This window comes from Sinohyriopsis cumingii, chromosome 16, assembly GCF_028554795.1.
Source record: "Sinohyriopsis cumingii isolate HCF-2022 chromosome 16, ASM2855479v2, whole genome shotgun sequence".
NCBI classification, from domain to species: Eukaryota; Metazoa; Mollusca; class Bivalvia; order Unionida; family Unionidae; genus Sinohyriopsis; species Sinohyriopsis cumingii.
The window spans coordinates 66,811,987-66,836,687 of NC_142976.1; the positions used below are offsets into that span (position 1 = coordinate 66,811,987).

At 38.0% G+C, this 24,701-nt stretch overlaps 1 protein-coding gene across 2 annotated transcripts in view; it reads right to left on the reverse strand.

Moving 5' to 3' along the window:
- Window positions 1-24,701, reverse strand: part of LOC149780704 (ubiquitin-conjugating enzyme E2 Q1-like) — a 59,536-nt gene that overhangs the window by 15,093 nt on the left and 19,742 nt on the right. For both annotated transcript variants that reach the window (XM_089937743.1, XM_089937742.1), the window contains exons 6-7: window positions 7,614-7,694; window positions 1,129-1,222 (exon numbers count right to left, since the gene is read on the reverse strand). In XM_089937743.1, coding sequence (XP_089793869.1) covers window positions 1,129-1,222; window positions 7,614-7,694 — 175 coding nt within the window. The remainder of the gene's footprint in view (window positions 1-1,128; window positions 1,223-7,613; window positions 7,695-24,701) is intronic.

Sequence of the window (24,701 nt, forward strand, 5' to 3'; positions counted from 1 at the left end):
CACAACCTTTAAGCTGCTATTTACACAGAGCAAACCTTAAATACAAACTTTAAACTGCTGTCTACACAGAGCAAATCTTAAACACAAACTTTAAACTGCAGACTACACACAGCAAACCTTAAACACAAACTTTAACCTGCACTCTACACCGAGCAAACCTTAAATGCAAACTTTAAACTGCAGTCTACACAGAGCAAACATTGCACACAAAGTTTAGCCTCAAAATAGACATCAGCAACATTACATTAAATCTGTTTAAATAAGAACAAGCATATGATAATGAACACATGACAATGAAATGCATTGTTCCATTGAGCCATATTTGGTAACTTACACAAACTTGAATCTGTTGCCCACATTTGCCAAATGCCAAATCTGTCATATACACATGCCATTACCAAATCTGCTGTCAACATTTGCCAATGCCAAATATGCAGTCTACATCTGCCAATGAGAAATCTGCTGCCTGCATCTGCCAATGAGAAATCTGCTGTCTGCATCTGCCAATGCAAAATCTACAGTCTGCATCTGCCAATGCAACACATACTGTCAACATCTGCCAATCTACTGTCTATATCTGCCAATGCCAAATCTGCTGTCAACATCTGCCAGTGCCAAAGCTGCTGTCTACAGCTCACCTGTACTTGGCATGGGTGAGCTAACAAAGCTCTGCACTCTGACCATACCTATATTGCTAGTATTCTTGTTTTAAGCATAAAGTAAAAGAAACCACCCTTGAGGACTTCCATGTTTTAACCGGGATTAGCATCTTTTGTCCAAATTTATAAAAAACAGAGTACTATCACCAATCATGACAAAGATAATAAATAAAACAGTGGTGATTTTAATAATTTTTTAAAAATTGACTTTTCTTTCAAAATCTTTTGTGACCTTGTGAACTGATACTTTTCGAACAAATAATTACATTATAGCCTTGATATAGGTAAATAAAAAAGCTAAGACCATCTACCATACCTGTCAATAACTGAAATCATGGTAAGGTAACTCTCTGCCAGACATCCAGACCTGTCAATATTTTAAACCTTGGTTAGATAATTCTCTACTATACAGCCATACATGTCAAGAACTGAGACCTTGGTCAGATAACTCTCGACTATACAATCATACCTGTCAAGAACTTAAACCTTGGCCGGATAACTCTTACAAATGGAGGACTCATAGGGTAATCTCCAGGAAACTGCATCTCCATGTATATAACAGGCTGAAAATAAAAAATATGGTCATTAAACAAATACCTATTTCTGGATAATGCAAATTAACAAGCTTTTTTGATCATAAAGCAATGCTCCAACTAAGAATCAAGTTGGGCAAAAAACATACCTTTCAAATGAAGGACATTCTTTCTCAATGCAAGTTCAATCAAAATTACTTGATGCTTACATAGGATTAAGGAAATCATCTAATTCCTTAAATTAAAAAAAAACATTTACTATTGCATCATTTATTAAATAAACCTAAAACTATAAAAACCCATTGATACATAAAACAGGTTTAATGGAAGATCTTTTCGACCTTGAGAAAAGGTGTTGAGGGAGTGCATTAAGGGCACTGGGGTAGCCAAAGGGGCATAAAAGAGAGATACCCTTCACTCCTTTTCAGTCAAAGCACTGTACTCATAGTCAGTTATTACAATAAGGAATTTAATCATTGTTTTCCGAGCAAATTAATGAGATAACCTTATATGTGATGGTGTCAGCAACATTATACAAAGCCCCCGCGACAGAATATTTAATTATTTTGAGACACAAATGTTACTGAGAAATTCTGCTGGAAAAATTAAAGTGCAACTATTCAATTATTCAGAACATTTTAAAGTCATTCATACTCAAAATATACAAATGTAGCCTTCTAACTTATTCTGAATATTTTCAAAAAACCATACTCGAAATTTACGCAGCTTTTTGACAAAATGGATGACCAACTATTATCAGAACGGTTAGAATCTTAAAGTTAGCGATATTTTCTAATATATTCATCAACTTCCATGCTAAATTTTAACAGGACAAATGTACCTTAAAAACAGGATATGATTTTCATGGTTTTGATTTTAAGCTTTACAGTGCATTGCTCAAAATGTTTCGAGAATACAAGATGAGTTGTGTCTGTGCTGCTGTTGGTTTAATGCCATTTTACAGCATATGATAAGCTATACTTGGAGACCAGTTGGACTGGTGGAAGATGAATCCGGGAAAATCCATTTTGACTTGTTATTAAGGTTGAAATGATTCATCATCAATACATCAATAATTGTAACAGTTCAATAAACATGTTCATATAAAATGTGAAGAATCAATACATCAATAATTGTAACAGTTCAATACACATGTTCATATAAAATGTGAAGAATCCATGCAAAATAATACTGACCTTATGTAAGTTACTTTGATCTTAAACTGTTGAGAATAATTAGTAGTCGCTTGCCATTTTATTTTTAAAACTGACATTTCATCAGAGTGAGCTGTTGATTTTTTTATTTACAGGAAGGACTGTGTGAGTGATTCAGTTATTAGTTATCTCTGCTTCTGCATTTGGATCAACTCTATACTCTTGCTACAGTCCATTATAAATTATACCCCACCTCTGGTCCTTGAAAGATTTACCTGGTAAAATTACTACACAAATACCTCAATAACTCGTGCCCTGAGAACTTGCAAACCCAATTAAAACACAGGGTCAGTAGTGGATCCCATTTCTTTATCTATAAAGTACAATTTTTTTTACCCCTATTCGTTGAACATGAAGAAAATCATATTCAAAATTGGCAATTGAAACCTTGATATATTGCTCATTTTAGCATAAAAAAACGGTTGACATGACTGGAAATCTGATTTAACATTATGAAATTATCAACTTTTAATATGATGGCATGTATTTTATTAAGATTTCTTTCCAAACAGCATTCTTGGTACACCGTAAATAACAGTATGCAATGAAATATTGATAATGTCACTAATGCACACTTGAGGCCGTACTATAATAAATATACCAATTAAATGAGTATGTTACCAAGCAAAATGGGTGTTTTAGTTACATCTTTGAGTTTGGTTTAAGTGTAATGATTGTAAACACAATGTGCTCTGTTGTATTCAAACATGAACTATGTCAATCTACCGCAACAGCTATGTCTACAACCGTTTTTGTGAGAACCTAAGTGCTGATGGTGTTTTGATACCTACTTTGCGTATTTATTGTTGTTGTTGTCGTTGGGTTTAATGCCATTTTTCAGCCACGATAGGCTATACATGGTGGCCAGTATTAATGGTGGAGGAAGAACCTGGGAAAACCCTGGAAAGAACCACTGACCCACAAGAAGCTACTGGCAAGCTTTCTCACATACCCACATTGGCTGAATCCAAGACTCGAACCCACGCAGACAGATGTGAGATGGCAGTGATCCGTAACGGAGAGCGCTTTATACCACTAGGCAACAAAATATTTGTTGTATTGTTGCAATGAATTTTATGCTGACCACCTTGTATTACCACATTAATTAGACTTTTGTATAAAAAGCAGGGGGTGGAATAAATGAAAAGCTAAAAGGCATGCAAATCCAACCTGTGTAAGAGCTAGTGGACCTGGTCGAGTGTTGGTCAACTCATTTCAAGTGATCAATCGAACACTGATACAATTGTTTAGGATGAGTGTAATCTAATTAAACTACCTTAAACTAGCATACTCATTCACAAAATGTGACCAAAGATAGCAAGACAACCAAGTGAATACCTGATGACAAAGTTTGAATCAATAGCTAATCTGGTTCCGTGCTTAGTATTTTATTGCATTCCACTAGAGTAGAGAGCAAAGCAGGGAATATATGGTTAAGGGAACCAGGCTACTCAACAACAACATAAAGCAGTAATGAAATACACAATGTTTTCGTGTACACATGACGGTTGGTGAAACCAGTTGGAATTATGTGAGCGATTGGGCATAATGAAAATAAAGGTCAGATTTACATAAAAACAAATAACTTAGAAACAGTGCTTTATTGACAATTATTTCCAATGCAATTTTAAAACAAGTATTCAGCCATTAAACAGACCAGTTGCCCCCCCCCCCCCATCTTCTTGATGTCCAGCAAGGATGGTATCATTTCATATTGTTATGGATGTCCCTCTACACCTCGTACCCTCACTTATAGTGCAGTCTATGCTTTTGGACCCCAATGCACGGGAGTTATTGAGGGAGTGGTGTATCTGGCTGTGGATTATTTAATCTATTTAAGCCTTACAAATTTCAAACCCAACACTGATCTATCTGCGCAAACATTTTTTAACTTTTAAAAGAAAATGTAAATAACAGCAATGTTAAAGAAATGCCATTTTTAGTAAACAGACAGCCTAATAAACATCATAAGAATCATGGTTGTGATGTGGATACTCGCAGAGGTAAAAAAAGTTGGTACATTTATACTGTATACAACATGCAAGTTCGCAATGACATGGAACTGGTAATAGTTTCTGCAGATTTATTTTAGCTGCAAGATCTTTGCATGAAAGTGACAAGTTTTTCTCTGTGTGAGGAGCTTATGTTGCAGGATAATGCTAAAGGTAACTAATTAACACTAGTCAGTAAGATACTTGTCATTCATTATCACTGCAAAATAAATGGCACTGATACACATGATGAGCCATGCATCCTATCACATGGAGCAACCTGAAAAGGCTGAATTAGAAGGAGGTCACCTATTTGGAAGTATTTGGGTTATCTTGTCAAGAATGAGAATGACATCAGAACAGACGATAAGTTTATGTATGTATGTAATCAATAACACACATGTCCTATGATCACTGTAAATATATAGCTCACTGGCTGATACATTTTAATAGCAGAAATATATTACTTGTCATTGCTGACTGTGCCAATGCAGTAGGAGGCTGATTGTCTCAAAACTGGTATAGAAATAATATTATTCACCCTTAACATAAAATATGTCCATAACTTTAAGTTGGTATTTACTTGTGCCACTTTTAGCAGCATGTCTATGGATTCTAAAGAAAATGTGTCTTTGCTTTGGTACACCAAAGAATGATTGAAATAGAAGAGGAAGGTTGTGTTTCACCAACAAAATGCAGCTTTCATAACAGTCTTCTTGCCAGGAATATACAAAACTCAAAAGCTGACCACCTCTAAGGCTGCCTGGTAAAGGAGTTTCCAAACCTCCATGCATTGAGAAGGAGCAAATGTGCATCCTGGTTGCCTGCGATATGCCACCACCGATTTGTTGTTGCAGGAGACCATCAGACAACAGTGAGTCCTTGCGTGATTGACATACTCATGTAGGGCTAAAGATATTACCATCATTTCCTAATTGTTGATGTACAGGCTAGATTCTTCCATGGACCATGAAACCTGAAGAACTAATCCTTCCAGCTCCAAGTGAGTGTCCCTACCTGAATCGGACACACAGAGATATTGGTGGAATTAGAGGGAAAGCATGGGGACTCCATTCAGAAACCAGTCCTGATTTGCCCAAAAACTCACAAGTTGTGGTGAAATAAAGATCCTAGAGAAATCCAAGCTGTCAGGGAAGCCCTGTGGACGTCCAGTTCACCAGGAGGTGGGACTGGAAGGGGTGCATGTGTAAACATGTCCACCACAGAGTTTATGGTCCCCAGAAGAGATAGATACAGGTGAGCCTACAAAGAAGTCCTGGCTCTTAGCATCTCCAAAAGGGCCAGGATTCTGTCTTTTCTGCCCAACAGTACATGGAAAACCCCATCTATGAGGAAACTGATCCCCATATAAATGAAATCCTGCAACAGAACTAGCTCAGATTTCTCTACATTTAGGATGAAATCCAACCAGGTAACTAAGGACCATCAGAGGAATAGATCTTATCCGAGGGACTTAAAAAGGCAATTGTTGATCAACCAGTCATCAAAATACTGAAAGATAGTGATTCCCAGTGAACATAGGTGGGCAGCGACTACTCCCATTACTCTGGTAAAGTCTCTGGGTACAGAGACATATGGCAGAGTCTAAAACTGGAAAATCTCCCAGTCATGACAAAAACTAAAGGTACTAAAGGTACTTTGCATGAAGAGGAACAAGTGGAATGAAAGGCACACATCTTGAGGTCAATGGAGACCACATGGCTGCTGGACCTTATGGCATTCCTGACTGAGGCTGTGGTGTCCATCTTGAACAGTTTCTCCTGGAAAATCTTCTTTAAGACAGTAAAGTCAATGATCAGCTGAAACTTTCTGCATTGTTTTGATGTCAGGAAAATTCAGGAGCAGAAGGCAGAAGACTGGCCATTTAAACCCCTCTACATCACCATTCTGAAGAATGGTGTGCATCTCTTCCCTTAACCATATCAGATCTGACTGGTGGGAAAGCATGTAGGTCCTTGCCAGACAATGATATTCCCAGAAATAAAGCCACCAACATCCTCCCCAGGCCTTTCTGGTCACACCATCTAGCAAGTGAAGGGCATGAAGGTTTAAATTGGGGCTGCTTACTGGACTGGGCCTACATCCCTTTAAAAAATTTCACAGATGGCTCCTGGGGGCAACCAAGATGCATTTCCTGGCTGGTTTTGATGGGCCTGAAGCTGAGGAACCTGTGCTTTGGTCACTCAGGTCTTGATATGCCACAGATGGAATGAGACCTCTCAAGAGGGTATCTGCCTTCAATGAAGAAGACCAAATAAACTTCTTACTGAACATTTTTTGAAGTGTTCAGAGCAGCATCCCTGCTAAGATAGAGTGGCTTCATAGACAGTACCAGGGCCATGGATAAGCATGCCAGGCAGTCCTGAAACCATGATTCCTCCTTCATTAGTCTAAAGTATGCTGCTGAGTAAAGATTGCCTCCAGTGTCTTAACTGGAAGGAGGGTTCATTTCCCATGAAAGTGCCCAACTGTGATGCTGCAGCATCTATGGTGGGAAGCTTAAGAGGCCAAGCAGGGTGGAGGGATACCCAGCAGCTATATGCAGAGACCAGTGTGTGTGTTTGTGTGCATGTGCATGTGTGTGAATCACCACCCTTCATACCCACTAACAAACTCCTGGCCCTTGCAAAATGTTAAACAACTCTCATCTGACCATAGCACAAGCAAAGTAGATTGGATGCCATTCCTTTGGGGCTATTGAATGCCCACATTTGCCCCAGTTTTGTGACAAAGTGCTGCAAACAGAAAATGACTGAAAACAAGACAAAATAATCAGAAGTGTTGATTATAATAGTATCTATAAACTGTAGGAGACCTGTAGGCAAACACAGTTCAACATTATCAATACTTTAACTGCCTTTATAAAACTGACGACAATAATGAATGATGTGAGACATGTGGTCAGACACAGTCTAACAGCAATACATTCTTGTTTATTAATGACAAAAAAGGTGAGAAACCAGCAAAACAAAATATTATGATAATGAAAATTCAGTTGAATATGATACTGTCTCACTACATATGATAATTAAAGGTATGTGAACAACTGAACACACTATTCGAAGATTTCTGAGCTTGCACAAAAACTAACATTAAGTTGATGCCAGGACTTCTGTTTCTAGTAGATAATATAATGTTAGCTGTGTCTTGCATTTTTCTCACCAAGAGGTGATACAAAATAATGTTATTTCTTACCTCCCTGTTATGCTTCTTTGCAAAAGCTTCCAAATCTTTTCCAAGTCGAGAATCTTTAGGTAGATCCATCAACTTTACATCCTGTAACAAAGAACACCAGTATTTAAATGCATATATACAATGTAAATTCCATCAGGCTCCAATTTCACCACTGTAAGTCTTAAGTTATGTCCAGATTTAAGACATTTCATTGATTAATTTTATTTTACAGTAACTTAAATTTCAGACAATCATATTACTAGGACTTAAAATTTAAGTCAAGCCTTTACTTCTGTTGGTGAAATTCAGGCATGATCCAAGTCCATTGACCTAATTCCTATACTCAATCACATGTAAAATACACAGTTAATATGCTGTGGGTAACATACCACAATGTACAATGTAAAGTTAATCAATGAATAAAACTAGTTGATTCCTACTTCCAAAGGGCCTTCTAAGTTGTGTAGGATGTGCATATGTCATGCATGGTTCAATTAATGTCACTGTAAACACAAATTCTTAACTCATGTTCATAAAGTATAAAATGTATGTCACAATGACCTTTTTTGGTTTTCAGAGTACTATAGAAACAAGATACATCCAATTATCAAGTTTCCAAAACTGGAATATCAACAGCACTTAAACAATTAACTTTTACTAAGAATGTGAACAAAGACACTGAGCATTAAACATTGGTCACAGAAACTTCTTATGGTAAAATGGAAATAGAACTTATCAAGGTGCATCCACTCATAAAGTTTTATGATTCTATAAAGGCACATAACATGCCAGCATCGTGTGGTTATCATTTATACATTCTCCATGATTCCAAGTATAACAGTATTTATACAGTGTATATGACTCCAGGTATAACAGCATTTATACAATCTCCATGATTCCAGGTATAACAGCATTTACACAGTCTCCATGATTCCAGGTATAACAGTATTTATACATTCTCCATGATTCCAGGTATAACAGCATTTATACAATCTCCATGATTCCAAGTATAACAGTATTTATACTGTGTGCATGATTCCAGGTATAACAGTATTTATACAGTGTATATGACTCCAGGTATAACAGCATTTATACAATCTCCATGATTCCAAGTATAACAGTATTTATACAGTGTGCATGATTCCAGGTATAACATTATTTATACAGTCTCCATGATTCCAAGTATAACAGTATTTATACAGTGTGCATGATTACAGGTATAACAGTATTTATACTGTGTGCATGATTCCAAGTATAACAATATTTATACCGTGTGCATGATTCCAGTTATAACAGTATGTATACATTCTCCATGATTCCAAGTATAACAGTATTTATACATTCTCCATGATTCCAAGTATAACAGTATTTATAGTGTATATGATTCCAGGTATAACAGCATTAATACAGTCTCCATGATTCCAAGTATAACAGTATTTATAAAGTGTATATGATTCCAGGTATAACAGTATTTATACAATCTCCATGATTCCAAGTATAACAGTATTTATATAGTGTGCATGATTACAGGTATAACAGTATTTATGCAGTGTTTATGATTCCAAGTATAACAGTATTTATATAATGTGCATGATTACATGTATAACATTATTTATACAGTGTATATGATTCCAGGTATAACAGCATGTATACAATCTCCATGATTCCAGTTATAACAGCATTTATACAATCTCCATGATTCCAAGTATAACAGTATTTATACAGTGTGCATGATTCTAAGTATAACAGTATTTATACAATGTATATGATTCCAGGTATAACAGCATTTATACAATCTCCATGATTCCAGGTATAACAGCATTTACACAGTCTCCATGATTCCAAGTATAACAGCATTTATACAGTGTATATGATTCCAGGTACAACAGTATTTATACAGTGTATATGATTCCAAGTATAACAGTATTTATACAGTGTATATGATTCCAGGTATAACAGTATTTATACAGTGTATATGATTCCAAGTATAACAGTACTTATACAATGTATATGATTCCAAGTATAACAGTATTTATACAGTGTATATGATTCCAGGTATAATAGTATTTATACAGTGTATATGATTCCAGGTATAACAGCCATTTATACAGTGTGCAAGAAGTCTTATCTAAATGCAAAGCCTAATAAAGAATATACAAGTAATGTACATGTCTGTACCAATTTTCCCCCTCCCCTGGGGGTCAGTGCTATGAAACCAACTAAAATCTGTTGACTATGACCTAGGAAGAATGGCTGACATTGAGTGAGGGTGCACACATACATAGCTTTTATCAGTGCAGATGTCAATGTTGGAGGGTGAGGCTAACCCCATATTCGCAGAGGTGAACATTAACATGCCTGATGGCAGGAGGTGGGTGGGGGCGGATGGGAGGGTTAATGCAGTAAAATGTGTAAACAGTTATTAAAGTTTATGTGTCAATTACAAATATTATGCAAAAAAATGACAGGAATACAGTAAGAGTTAAACTAAAGAGTAAGTTAAGAGTAAAGATAAAGAATAAGAAAAACCCATTCCATCTCCCTGTATAATGCACAGAAAAAATGTAGTAGATTAGTAAAACTGCTATATGTTATTATTTTGCTGTTTACACTTTATTTAAAGCTAAGTTCCTTTTCCAATTAGTAATAGGCAGCCTAGAATAAAACTAAATGAGTTCAAGTCTGAGGAACTAGTCACTTCCATAATTCAATTGTAATTTGACTTGGACTGGGTCTGCATGGACACTGAACTGGGGAGGGAGGAGGGAATTTCATAATAATAACAGATATGTATTACATAAGTAAAATTAGTTTCACTCCTTAAAACTACCTTACAATAGCAGTAATACATTACATTTTATTATTATATTGCTTACAATTCCGGCCCAACAGGAGGCTTATGACCCCATAACTAGCTGTTAGAGTGAACATATCATCTGTTATGAGTTGGGTGCTCTACTGCTGACTGGAGGAAAGCAGCAGGGAAGTTGAACAGACCAGCGTTTCCAGCCAAAATAAACCTTCCTACGCGAACTTTCTCCGTAGAAGCCTCGGATTTCATTTTTACGGCCTTCTACGGAAGCTAATTTTCATGCATTTCAGACCGAGTGCATCGGGTGGTCGCGCCGGTGTGTTAGTAAATATAGCGTCCAGGACAGGAAAAAATAAAAGTCAGGGAATAATTTTTTGTGTTAATTTTTTTGTTGCATGGTTGGACTGCTTTCTCATGAATAAATTTGATCGAGACCAATTCGATACCGACTTCGTGGATCATGAAGATTTATCGTGATGAAACCATGCGGTGTTGCCTGAGCGCGGCTGAACAAATTTTTAAATTTATTTATATCCATGTCACCGTTGCACCAGGTCTGATGGATATTTCTCAACGTGTGCGTGTCTACGCCATTGAACACCGATAAAATATTACAATTGTCCCTAATCACCTTGGGAATCTGCGTATATCTCTGTGTTACGTAAATAACATCGGTGTTCTTGTGTCTGCCACGCGAGAATATCCTAGCCGGGTTGGTCTGCTTGTCCAGCATAACGTCATCGAAAACAACAAGATTATTAATATCACCGTCCAAATTCTCCACGGTTGGAGCTTCATTGATGTCTGTGATGAATTTGATTGTGCCTTCGTCGGTATTGTCGCTAAATTCCTTTAACACTTGATAACAACGTTGATCGTCCACGGATGGTGCAACCAAATACAACTTGTCCCATTTTAGCCATCGCATGATCAAATTCAATAACAATTGCGTTTTACCAGATCCCGATGGTCCAATGATTATCATTCTAATCGAATTCGGTAATACCGCGTGATGTTTCACCTGCTCGCGTCGTTTCGTGGCTGAAAAATCAATTACATTCATGTTACTAGAATACATGGATCTATATTGTGTTAAGTGCCGCAAGCACACAGCTACGATAAATCCAACCGAAATTGTCACACGCAACAACAGGAACGCAATTGCAGGAGAATGCGAAGTTTGTAAGACATGCAAGTTCAGATTTGTAAAAAAAAAAGTAGAAGAACCGGAGGAGATATCGCAGCCTCCTTGACAAATCTACCTGGAACCCCCTGGGCAAAATATCCCGGAGAGAAGCATCTACCAGGGTACAATTATTGTGGACCCGGAACGAGACTCGATATCAGACTTGACGATAATGACCAACCAAAGCAAGGTGAAGATCCGGTAAACGCAATCGATAAAGCTCATTACTATCACGATCTCGCATATCGCAGCGGAGATTTACAACAGAGACATCTTGCTGATATCAAGCTAATTCACGCATTAGACGCGATTCCTAATAAAAATTTCAAAGAAAAATTGGCAACTTGGCTGGTAAAAGGCGCGATGAAAGGCAAATTAGTATTCGGCGCTGGTAAATAATATGGAGCAGATATATTATTCTCCGCGAGGATTTTGGCGAGGAAAATCAGCGATTGCCAAACTCGCTAAAGCCACTAAAGTAAAATCATCCGTCGCTAAATTGTGGTTATCAAAACAGGCAATTTGGCAAATATATCTTCCTCCACCTAAAAAAATACCATACGCAAGTTTCACCGTCAGTGTCCCTAATGAGGTCCATCAAGCGGATCTTATGTTTCTTCCTCACGATACCGTCGACGGAGCCACATATAAATACGTTTTGACAATCGTTGATATCGCTAGCAGATATAAAGAAGCAGAGCCATTATCGAATAAAACAGCAATGGAGATCGCTAAGGCGTTTAGCGAAATTTATTCCCGATCCCCGTTAACATGGCCAAATCTTCTCCAGGTTGATCCAGGTCGAGAATTTCTTGGCGCGGTTACTTCATTGATGAAAAAAAATAATGTGAAAATCCGTCGCGGTATTGTAGGTGTTCATCACAATCAAGCTATCGTCGAAAGATTCAATAAAACGCTCGCAGAACGATTATTCGGATACCAATACGCGCGTGAATTTATTCAGGATAATCGGTCTCACGATTGGGTATCAAGATTGCCTCATGTGATTAACGCGTTAAATAACGAGACAACTCGAACAATAGCAATGAAACCTGCAATTGCAATCACAAAATCGAATATACCCCTAAAACGAGATTCCACAATTCAGCCTGTACTAGGTAGCGTCACAGTCAGGTATTTATATAAAGAAGGTGAGGCCGAAGGAGGAAGAAAAAGAGCAACCGACCCAACCTGGAGCGTTACAACACACAAAATATCCGCCGTGACAAGATCGTCAGGAAGACCAGCGATTTATATTCTAGATTCGTTAGCGCCTCAACGCGGATTTACCAAAGAAGAATTACAAATAGTACCAGAAGATACTCAACTACCGCCAGCGTCACTTATGTAGTTTACTCGAATTCGTCCTAGTTGAGATAATTTTCTTACTCTCGACACGGCCAAATATACCAAATTTGACCAAGAAATTCTATCATCGACGATCCAAACTTGGCCATCTACGGTCAATCCTTGCGACGAGTGTATTGTTGTTGCGTAACCTAATTTCCACGGTGATTTTTCTGCATTTAACGCATCATTAACAAGATTAATATCAACGAAGATAATATCATTCAGGACCAAGTTTCTTTCTTCTCCGCATGGCAAAGTAACACTAATATTTTATCGCCTAGTATCAGTGGGCCTATAGCATAACGGTACCTGCAGCGTTGGAAATTTCTCACAATGCAGCTTGAATAACATTTCCTGAATAATATCATGAATAATTTTCCTACTAGCAACGATCAGATGATCAGGATGCCACAAATTTAGAAAATCGCTCATCGGAGTCTCGTCAATTATTTTCCTCATGACGTCACATTGAATCTTGTTTGGTTGTAATCGAATTAATTTTTTAAACTCGGTCAACAAAATATCTGTCGATCTATAATCAGCGTCGATTTCCTCGTAATAGTCAACGAAACTTCTGAGCCATTCGTGAGGCGATTCACCATCAATCGGGTTAGGTTGGCCATGATCGCCGCACATTATCACGGCGGTGTTTTTCTCTCCCAGCCAAGTTAATATCGATTTTAATATATCTAAATTTACCGTACAAATCTCTTCGAAGATTATAATCTTGTTGATATATTTGTCTCCCATACGCACCGAGTCCCATGATCCACCACTGTATTTGAAATAACTGTGATACGTGCAAGAATTAACACCACGCTGCCTTATTTCTCGCGCTAATCTATGTGTCGGAGTTAATACAATCATGTCAGAATTTGCAAATAAATTTATCACTCGCGTTGTTTTACCACTACCACCAGGTCCATTTAGGTAAACGAATTTGCTGCGTGAAATTGGGTCAAACGCAGATGCGGCTGCCGATATTTCTCCAAATTTACCTTGATGAAATTCATTGCAATCTTCGACATCGGCATCTTCACAATAATCTAGGATATCTTCATTTTTTATCCTCCAGGTTCCCCATGAGCTACCATCGGTAATTAAATTTTCCAGCCTATCTTGGTATTTTTTATCGATATAAAACGAATCAGTCGCGACCCTTACTGCGATATCAGAAAATTTGTTTATCATCGATAGCAAATTTATACTTACATAGGCGAGCATCGACGATCGCAGATGTATATATTGCGCTGATTCTCCATCGAGATAGCTAATTACGGTACCTAACTTCGCTCCATCAATAATAATATTCTCTCTGTTACAAAATATTCCTCGTGATACCGTATCGGCGATTATAAAATCCATCTCCGCATCGTTGATAAACAACCTAGCGTGTCGATGTTTGTGATCAACGGATCCACCTTGAGTAAATTTACCAATTATTTTTCTTCCGATATCTTTCGCGTTATCACAGTCTTTCGGTAGCCACACATTGGTCTGTTTTCTGTAGGATATAATCGCCTCGCTCACCGTCAACGACACTAACATCGATGAATCTAGCATATATCTCAATAACACCGTAGGAACCCAACGGCGTTGAGATAAATGCCTTCCGAACCAAATGTAGCAAATTTTATGTAAATTTTCAGTAAATTTGAACGACATTACACAAGCGAATCCGGTCATGACAAAATCAGGCAACGGTCCGTTAATCGCTACTCTTGTCATTTCGCTGGATGGATGGCCGAATTTAGCAAAATAATCTGCACAATCGCCATATCCAAGAAAACTTCCAGGATAACACGCGCTCATGTCAACAGAGATCATATCTTCGAAATCGTACTTGGTATTCCACAATCCACCATGGCCGTATTCGATACAACTAAGTTCAATATCAGCGAGATATTCGTTCCTCGTAGGCTTCCACGAGTTTTTCTCTCTAGCGGCATGAGCGGCCACAGACGGAACTGTAAAGCAATTCGTTAGTAACTGATCGGGATTCGACGAATATTTCACCGCAAGTTTTTTCATTGACTCGTGTAATATTTCATCCCTGTAAATATCACCGCATGGCAAAATAAATTGATCGTATCTTTCTTCACTCGAAAATAACCATATCGATATTGGATCAGACGCGCTTAATTTTTTGATAAATCTGAACATGGAATCGGAATTATTATTCTCCGCATCTATAGGATAAAATTTGACAATACGATCCCGCGGAAATATCATCACCGATTGCGACCACGCGTGGGAATTGTGATCGACAATCTCGATTGGTGCTCCTCGGGATCTATACGGCGACGAGTATAATATTTCTCCCGATAACGTTTTCACTATGATTGGAAATTTAAGATTTTTGCTCAACACAGCTACGTCGTCCACCGACGCACCATCAGCAACGGTACTTGCCCACGCGTTAATTTTATCTAGCCTTAATTGTGTCAAACCAGATCCACGTCGAGCGTTTTTCATATGTTCGATAACACGCTCAGCCACGCAATTTATCATCGGTGATTCTTTCATCGCAGGTAGATTTTTCACATCCGGGTTGTTATTTAGCCGATAAATTCCATAAACAACAGCGCTGGCTGGATAAGATCTAGCATAATAAGGGCCATCGATTCCCAGTAACAATCCTGGTTTAGAATTCTTATCGAGGACAACGTTTTTCTTACCACCACGCACTGGATCTCGTTTATCACGAATAATCCAAGTATCATCGGGCATTTGTGCGATAAATTTTATTCCAAAGATAAATCGCTCTTCCTTGTGTTCGGTTTTTATGTGCTCGATTATTTTTTTGGCTCGTTCCAGGTTCATCGTGGCATCGATGGAATTTGTTTTCCATGTCGACCAAGTGTGAATCGCTCCATCATCGAAGAACTCTTTCTTCGCCCGATCAACTTCAGGTATAATATATTCTGCCTCATCAAGATCAAATGCGTCCATGATTATATTTTAGACATATGTTTAAATTATAATGCATTGCAAATGGATACTAATCGGTTCAACAAATAATTGTGACAAATCCTGCAGAGGCGATTATTGCGGCGCTCACATACATGCAATTCGGCGTGGTAGCAAAGGACCACAGCGATGTTTAGTTTGTCAAGTTGGCACGCAAGGGAAAACTCGGTTGTGTTTGGCTTGTGGAGGAAAGAATTATCGAGAATTGCGTCGGTATTACGAAAAAAAATCCTCGTCCGTGATAACATGCGAAGAAGATTATATTAATCGATTTCAAGCTAATAACGATTTAGACATATAGATTATCATATATGAGCCTGAAATCAGAGATTCCTGAATCAACAATGACACACGAGTTTAAATCTCACCCAACGATCACTGGATACGAGGCGTCGTCCGATGGTATCGTTAGAAATATTAGAACAAAGAATCGGGTCGGTAAGGTTTGTAATTCAGGTTATCTTATTTTTACCATTAACAAAAACAAAAAACGAAGATGTGCAAGTTATTTTTGTCATAAGTTTGTATTTGAATGTTTTCACGGACCAATAAAAGTCGGTCTTGTTATCGACCACATCGACGGAGATAAGCTTAACAACAAGATATTCAATCTTCGCGCGGTAACTCTGAGTGAAAATTCCAAATTTGGTAATACCGGTGGCGTACGGCGACCATCTAAGGCGGTTAAATCAGTAAATCGAGAAACAAGCGAGGAAATTGTATTCACGTCGATGAGTGCTGCTGCAAAATATTTTGATATTAATCCAGCATCGGTGCAACGTGCGACAGAAAAAATAATAAACGCGACATTCTCCTACTGATTTGGTACATGGTTCGAATTTTATTATGTTCCGATAATATCCGATTAAAAATCTCAGGATTTTCTAAAATTAAATTGAAGATTACAAATATAAATATCAATGAACGAGGAGAATATAAATAACATCATCGAAGCCATCGAGGATTTAAAAAATAAAAATGTAAATTTATCCTCAGATTTGGACACAGGTAAAATCCGGTCCGAATTTGAGACGATCGTCCAAGGAAAGCTCGATTACAGGTACACGCTACCATCTGAATACAAGTTCATAAAGAAAATCCAGATTGCGATGTATCAATCACTTGCGTCTGTCAGCGATGATCAAATCGAGGATTTCGTTAAATTATCGACGCTGGTAGAAAAAGTAAGGTCGAGTTTATCAGACGAATACGAGTCGAGAAAAATTACCAGCTCGCGCGTCAGGCAGCTAAAAAAGCTGGTTGATGAGAGTAAAATTAGAGTCAAAGATTCTTAAAAATTTCTATCAACAAAAAAAAAAAAAAAATTTCAAGAATCTCCGATTCTAATTTTTATTATTTTTTTTTATTTATTTTACTGAAATTGTGCAATTTTCTTGTTTCTGACTACCATTTACCCCAACAAATTTACGAAATTATATAAATTGCACAATTTGACGGGTATTTACCCCAGCAGATTCACGAAATTATATAAATTACACAATTTGACAGGTATTTACCCCATCAAAAACATAAAATTACACAAATTTCTTAATTTCCCTGATTTTTATTTTTTTTTTTTTTATTTACTAAATTAATTTATTTACTGAAATTGTACAATTTTCTTAATTTTGACGGGTATTTACCCCATCAAAAACATAAAATTATATAAATTACTCAATTTGACGGGTATTTACCCCAACAGATTTACGAAATTATATAAATTACTCAATTTGACGGGTATTTACCCCATCAAAATTAAGAAATTTACTAATTTTGAAAAATTTCCTGGTTTTTATTTATTTTTTGGCCATTTTTCTCTGGCGGGCAGATTTTGAAAATCTTAAGAATCTTCGATTCTATTTTTTACGATCTCACCAACAAATTGATACTCAGTGTTTCCCCGCGTATATCAAGCAAATTTCCATTCTGGTCCGTCAGTTTGAAATTTATCTTCGATAATAATCGATTGTGGCATCGCAGGTAAAACGGATTTACTGGCTCTTTTATTATCAAAAAACCCGGAGAGGCGCTAGGTGAAAACGAATATAAGATAAATCCCTGCTGCACCTGCTCTGACACAGACGCATCTGCGTTATAGCTACCTTCAACGACGTCCGCGTGAAGATAAATCGCGATAACCTCCGTTATATTGACGATACCCGGCGAGATATGCCGTCCCCCTTCCGTTTGATCATTATTGTGTTTGAGAATTGATTCTGATTGTATTTTTTTAATCCACACGGCGTGTAATTTCGGAAATAAATCATCGATGGTATCAGTAACAGATTTTCTCATTTTATCAACATCATAATCGGGAAATTTGAAATTTGGTAGTGTTTCCTCGGTTAATCCAAATACTCTCATGAATTTTTGTTTTTCTCCTGAATTTCTGATCAACGTGAAGCTGCTAATAGGAAGAACATAATCAGCAATTGATATATCATCGGTTATCGCCCGAATGAACATGTCGTGATAATATTCAACATCATTCGCGAGTTGATTTAAAATCTTCACACGTCCGATAATTTCGCTGCATGAACCTGATTTATTTAAGATGCATTCATGAAAGGATTCCCGCAATAAATTTAAATGTAATTTATGTTCTTGATTAAATTCGTTGATGGTTTTTCTTATCATGATGCCTTCTATGGGGAATATTGTCCTGTTAATGTTAGTAGCGTCGAAGATTTTCACGCCGGGGGGAATTTTGGGAAGAACCAACCACGAGAGAATTCTTTCATCCCTAAAAGTAAAAGCGAACATTATGTTAAATTTGTGGATATTCATGATGTTGATGGCATTGTGGATTAGAGACTTGTGTTTGATAGTTCCGTACCATCCTTCGTCGGTGATAAAATCTGATTTTTTTGGCTCCAGTAGTTCTGGAGGAGCTTCCTCGTGCCAACCTGGAATAAAAACATCTGGTTTTTTTGGTTTTGCCAGAGGTGTGATTTCGGGCCAACCTAGCACTGTCCTAATCGATGACTGGTAAATATCAACGACATATGGCGATTTTACCTCGATTATCGACGACAACGTTGGTTCGTGCGCTAATATTTTTATTCCTGGCTTAGCATCGCCGGTTATGTTTGATATTCTACTGGTAAATTCCTTATCTAGTTGCTCAATTTCGTAACTGCCTGTTGGTATGCCAACGACGATCCAATCGGGAGTTCCATCGGGACGGTTTTTATTGGCAAAAACAAGAGAATTATTAGGCGATAATCTACCGAATGATTTCGATCTAACATTGGGCCAGCTGTTATAGACGCGTAACTGTGACAGCGCAATTTCTTTAACGCTAATTGGTGTTGGAAAATCGATACTAAATTCTGGCCTGGTTGAGCTTGCCGATATCAGCGTTGTTATCGGTGGTGTCGTGTTTGTCACGATTTGAGCTAGTTCCGACATTATTGATATTCATTTGTTCAATCTCAGAATAGATATTTACCATCATGGAAAATTCTAGATCGGATATAACGCCGTCGTTGAGACTCTCAGAAAGCAGCGATGATAATTTCGAATACGCCTCGTTGACCTGGGATAGTTTACTCGTGTACAGAGATAATTTTTCGTTTGTGCATGAGGATATTTTTTTGCGATAATATTGAGAACACCGGCGATTGTTGTTGTCGATGATATTATTATCGTTGCTATGATCGGCGCGATTGTTGTCGCCGCGGATAAGATTATACCTGCGCCGGCAATTATTGCGCTTACCGCGTACACAGCAACATCGATGGCAACTAATCTGCGCTGATATTTTTTTATTTTTGTTTGATATTCGTCGAGGAGCTTTTTTAGCGAATCCTGCCATGAACGCGCCTGATTGTATCCGTAGTCCGATGCAGTCATTTATTAGTTAACTTGCCCAATCAATTGATTGTGGAAGTTCGGATAAATATTCGAAAATTACAATATATTCAACTGTCATCTGAAACGTTCTATCTGGCGGTACTAATGTAAACGTTTCTGTATAGTTTTCGTATATCGGAAGAATTAAAAACCCGGGATGATACTCATAAGAGTCACGAATTCTGGGTTTTACTTTGAATCTTACCGGGGAGATAAAATATATTCTATATACACCAGCAATCGAAAAAGTAAAACTAAATGTGTTATTCTCGGGAAACCATCTGTTTTTTTGTTTCATTAACACAAATGGCACATAACAATCAATTTTTTCTGTTTCTACCTCCGATGGTATAATAATACGTGCTAGTTTTTTAAGATTCACTGACGATATTTTTGTGCTAATATCGCTAATTTTTGTAGCTGCGTCATTAAGTTTCGTGTTAAAATCTCAAATTTCTCCGTCGTACACCGATGTCGATCTTTTGACGCGCCAATTCACGTACCACGTTAATATCATCGTTGATTTTAGTAATATCCTCGTTAATTTTTTTTGTTTTCTCGCTGAGATCGTCGTGTGATGTTTTATCGCTTTTCTGACTCATTACGGTTTTTATCTCGGTAATATTGACGAGAACGTTAGTGATGTCGCTGTTGATTTTTCCTACCTTTTCGCTAAGATCATCGTGCGATGCTTGATCGACTTTTTTCTTTGCTAATTCGTGTGCTGCGGAGAAATTATCGCCGGATGTTTTTATATCTTCCTCGATTTTTTTACTAAATTTAGTTAAAGTATCGTCGAGTTTTTTAAGATCGTTATTTAGCCTGTTAAGTCTTTTTGTCACTCTGTCCTGAAGATCGTCGTATAATGTTTTATCGGCCTTCAGAAGCAACGTTGCTGATAGCTCGTTGTCTTTTTTTTCCACATCCGCGATATTGGCCTTCAGTGACAACTTCGCTACAAAATCGGAGATATCAGCGATGGATTTTGATACCGAATCTGATAGGTGAGTAAATTGATTGATATGATCGTTATATTCGTCTCGCTTGATTATATCAGTTATTTTGACGTTGCTTGTTTGTAATCTCCCTTCGCGGCTCTGAAAAATAGCAACTTCGCCAGGATCCACTTCTGACAGCGATAGAAGATTATTAATATCATCTCTGGTGGCGAATTTTGATGTATCAACGTCGTCTACCTCCTTCTTCCTGTAGAGAGATCTACCGTAAATATCAACCATGATATTTATCTATGGCGTATTTAAATACGATCCTATGATACGGGTCGGATGATTTTGAAATTGCGTCGAGGACGTTAATTGATTCTGGACCACATATCGGCGGATCCATTAATGTTTGTGTTGGAAGTGTCGAATACCAAATTGGAATATTTAACTTTGACACGTAATCGATAAATTCTTTTGGTGGAGCTAGTCCGTACGAGTCAAAGTAAACAACTTCGCGAGGATTAATCGCGTGGGCAACCCAGTGTGTGCCAGGACCGGTACTTGAATCGAGATTTATTATTCCCGTCTCGGTGGAATTTGGTTTTTCTGGTAGTTGATCCCGCATAAATACGCCTCTGAAAAATTTTATTTTTTTATTTTTTGCTTCGTTGAATAAATCTAAATTTGAATAGGCTGTGCTAATCTTAGGCCGGATCCGTACGGGGGGCGTCTTAGATAAAGGCCGCTTCCCTTTTTTTTACCATATCGCCCTCCCATTACTTTGTGTACTAGTTTGTCGCCTACAGCTCCGGCTGCACCTAATCCTATCGCTTTTGCAATTGCCGGAAGAGCCCCGGATAATAATCCAGGAATAGCAGCTAGGAAAGGGAAAATTCCGCCCGTTTTGACCATGTCTCTGATGGCACCTATACTAAGATTCACATGAACGCCGGAATTCGCTGATTTGGCTTTGGTGAAACGTTCACGTTGATTTTTAGTTAGCGACAGTTTGTTAGGCCCGCCCTGAATTTGATCGTTTTTCAGGGTTAATTTCACACCGCATCGCTTTGCTGTTGCTGTTTGGAGTTTTTTCATCTGACCCGGGGTCAGAGTTACGCTGACGTGTTCGTATGGCATATTAATAATCGTTTAATCTAAATTTAGAAAAATCTAGGTTTTGTTACATTTTCTCGACAGGAGCATCGATGACTCTCATTCTGCCACTGATGCCTTCCAAGATCATTGTTCTATCGCTGAGAATCATCGCGATTGCTTTATATAAAATATTTCCCGTGAGAATTCTGGCTTTGAAATGGATATCGACAACAGATTGTTTTACCAGATCGAGATGTTCCAGGGAAAAGTAGTAGATCGGATAAAGTTTATTAAAATCTAGCTGTGATATTTGCAATCCGGTATCGATATTTTGATCGCGACCCATGAAACTTAGCAAGCGATGATACACGCGAGCTGTCGAATAGTTGGCGAAATCAATTGATATTTCCTCGGATGGCTCTTGCTGCCCATTTATCCTTAGTGATACGTTTGTTGCTCCAACGTGATCAAATATCATGTGGCTGTATAATTGATGATATCTTCGCGTGTGCAAAAAAGCAATAAAGATATGCCTAGGTGCAGAGGTACCTTGCTGCGATGCAATACGCCAGGTAAAATCACCATCAATATTGGTATTTATGGAATCTGTTGTTGTTGTCAGCCATGACATGACAGATTTACCGCCTTGGTTCATGAACGATAATAATTTTTCTTCCTCGATTATTGATGGAGTTATCGCTGGCATCCACAAGGTAAATTTGAGTAATTTTACCTGGCCTCTATTTGCGGGATCGGCATTGGCATCTATCACGCCAGTATCGTAATCGACAGCACCTTCTCGCCAGATAGCATCATCGCTATCTCCTTTTCTGACAAACATAATAGTATGTTTCGCTCCGTAGATAATTTTCCTGAAATGCCTGCAAAATCCGAATATATGGGATAACGGAATAGCACAAGAGAATCTTCTGCGATCTCCTGCTAGCGTGAGTTTTCGCGTGGCAAATCCAAGATTATAATTAGGATTAGTATTAATAATCATATCTTCGTTACCAGCGGGAGCGGCAGGATTGGCGCGATCAGTCGGTCGTCTGACGATATACGGCCTACTATCGGGGCGATCAGAATTATCTTTGGCAAACATCATACTAGGGCCAGCTGATCTAGTAAAATCATCCGAGTATCTAGCTAGGCCTATTATCGTTGTTGCTAAGTCAGTATCATTGGTAATTGACTCAATTTCTCTTCCGTCAATCATATAAGTGGCGCTCTTGAATAATGCCATAATGCCGTTGTTAACAAATCCGACCCTAAAATCTGCTGCATAGATGGTATTATCCGCTTTAATAACTTCCCCGACAACTTCGATATATGCCTCAGATGGAATAAAATATCTTGTCGTATCGTGAACTTGAATTTCCAAGCGATTAGGTGTATTTGGTTCAACTGCGTCGTACGAGATATACTGGAAATCACGCACGGATGTGTCCTTGCCTACAGGCTCGTCCATGTCGAACACTTCGTTTGACACTTGTGCGAACATTTATTATTAAGAATATCATCTAAAACGAAGACCGCTGCCTGATATAAAACTTGTGTTCGCTACTTCCCTTGCGAAATTTGTGTTTGCAACTTCCTGTACTAGATCATTTATTTTTTATTTGCTGCGTCGTTTATAACTTTACTGACATCGGCGGGCATTTCGCTGGTGCTAGGTAATTTGACGGGCTGCTTTTTTTTGCGCATCAAATTTGATATTTTGTTTTTGACAAAATCGAAACCTTTACTGGCTAAATTACCAACGCCAGAGATGACAGTCTCGCCAATTTTTCCTATTGCCTTTGATGCAATTTGCTTAGCTGCGGGTCCGATTTTAGGGACTACTCGCGTGACAAGGCTTCCAACGATATCGCCTAATCCATTACCGTGAATATATTTATATACGGGCAATCGAGAGTTAACTATGCGGACCTGTCTAGGTCTGCGTTGATGTTTGTGAACGATCATGTTATTTCAATTATGTTGTTTTAATCGATGAGTTCGTCAACGAGCTCTTTGTAAATGTGGGAATTGATGACGCCACCGCGAAATAATCGCCGACAAATATCTGAGGCCTCGTTGATTATTTCAGAAGAATTGTTTCCGGCTCGCTTTCCTCCTATTAATATTTCGAGGCGAGATACGTCATTGACGACGCTGTCAGGACAAATGGTATATCCGCTTCCTATTTTAGGATCTTGTGGTGGTGGTGTACCTGGTCTAGGATCTCCCCGTGGTGACGCGCTTTTTCCAGGATATTGTGGTGGTGACAATGATAATCGTTTTCTTTGCCTTTCTTTATATTCATTGACCTCCCGTAAAAAATCCGAATATTTAAGATCGTAGTAATCTATCGGCTTTCTTAAACTACCAAAATAAATTATCGCCGACCAATCTCCTGATCTGATTGTATCAACGAAATTTTCTCGCACGAATAATCTTCTATTTTCTGGAGTATAATTCGCAGCAACCACCAATCTTGCAAAATCTTCTCTCAAATAATAATCGGCAGATTTATTATAATCAATTGATCCTGAACGAGATGCAATTTCTTCCTCAGTTAATGCTCGAACTCTCTCATCCCCAGGTGGTTTGTAATCGCTTGGTTGAACTATTGGTTCCTGGTCGCTCTTATCTTTTTTCTTTTTTGGTTTTTTCTCTTTTTTCTGAGGTTGACTTCTTTCTTTTGGTCTGGCCCCTAATCCCCCTGGTTGAATATCTTCTTCCAATTCCTGTGGTCGAAATTCAAACTCCTGTGGTTGAATATCTTCTTCCTGTGGTTGAATTTCTTCTTCAAACTCCTGTGGTTGAACTTTTTCTTTTAATTTTGCTTTTCTTTTTCGTGAAGATTTAGACTTTTCTTCTTTCTCTTGTCGTCTTTTTTCTTTCTCTTGTTG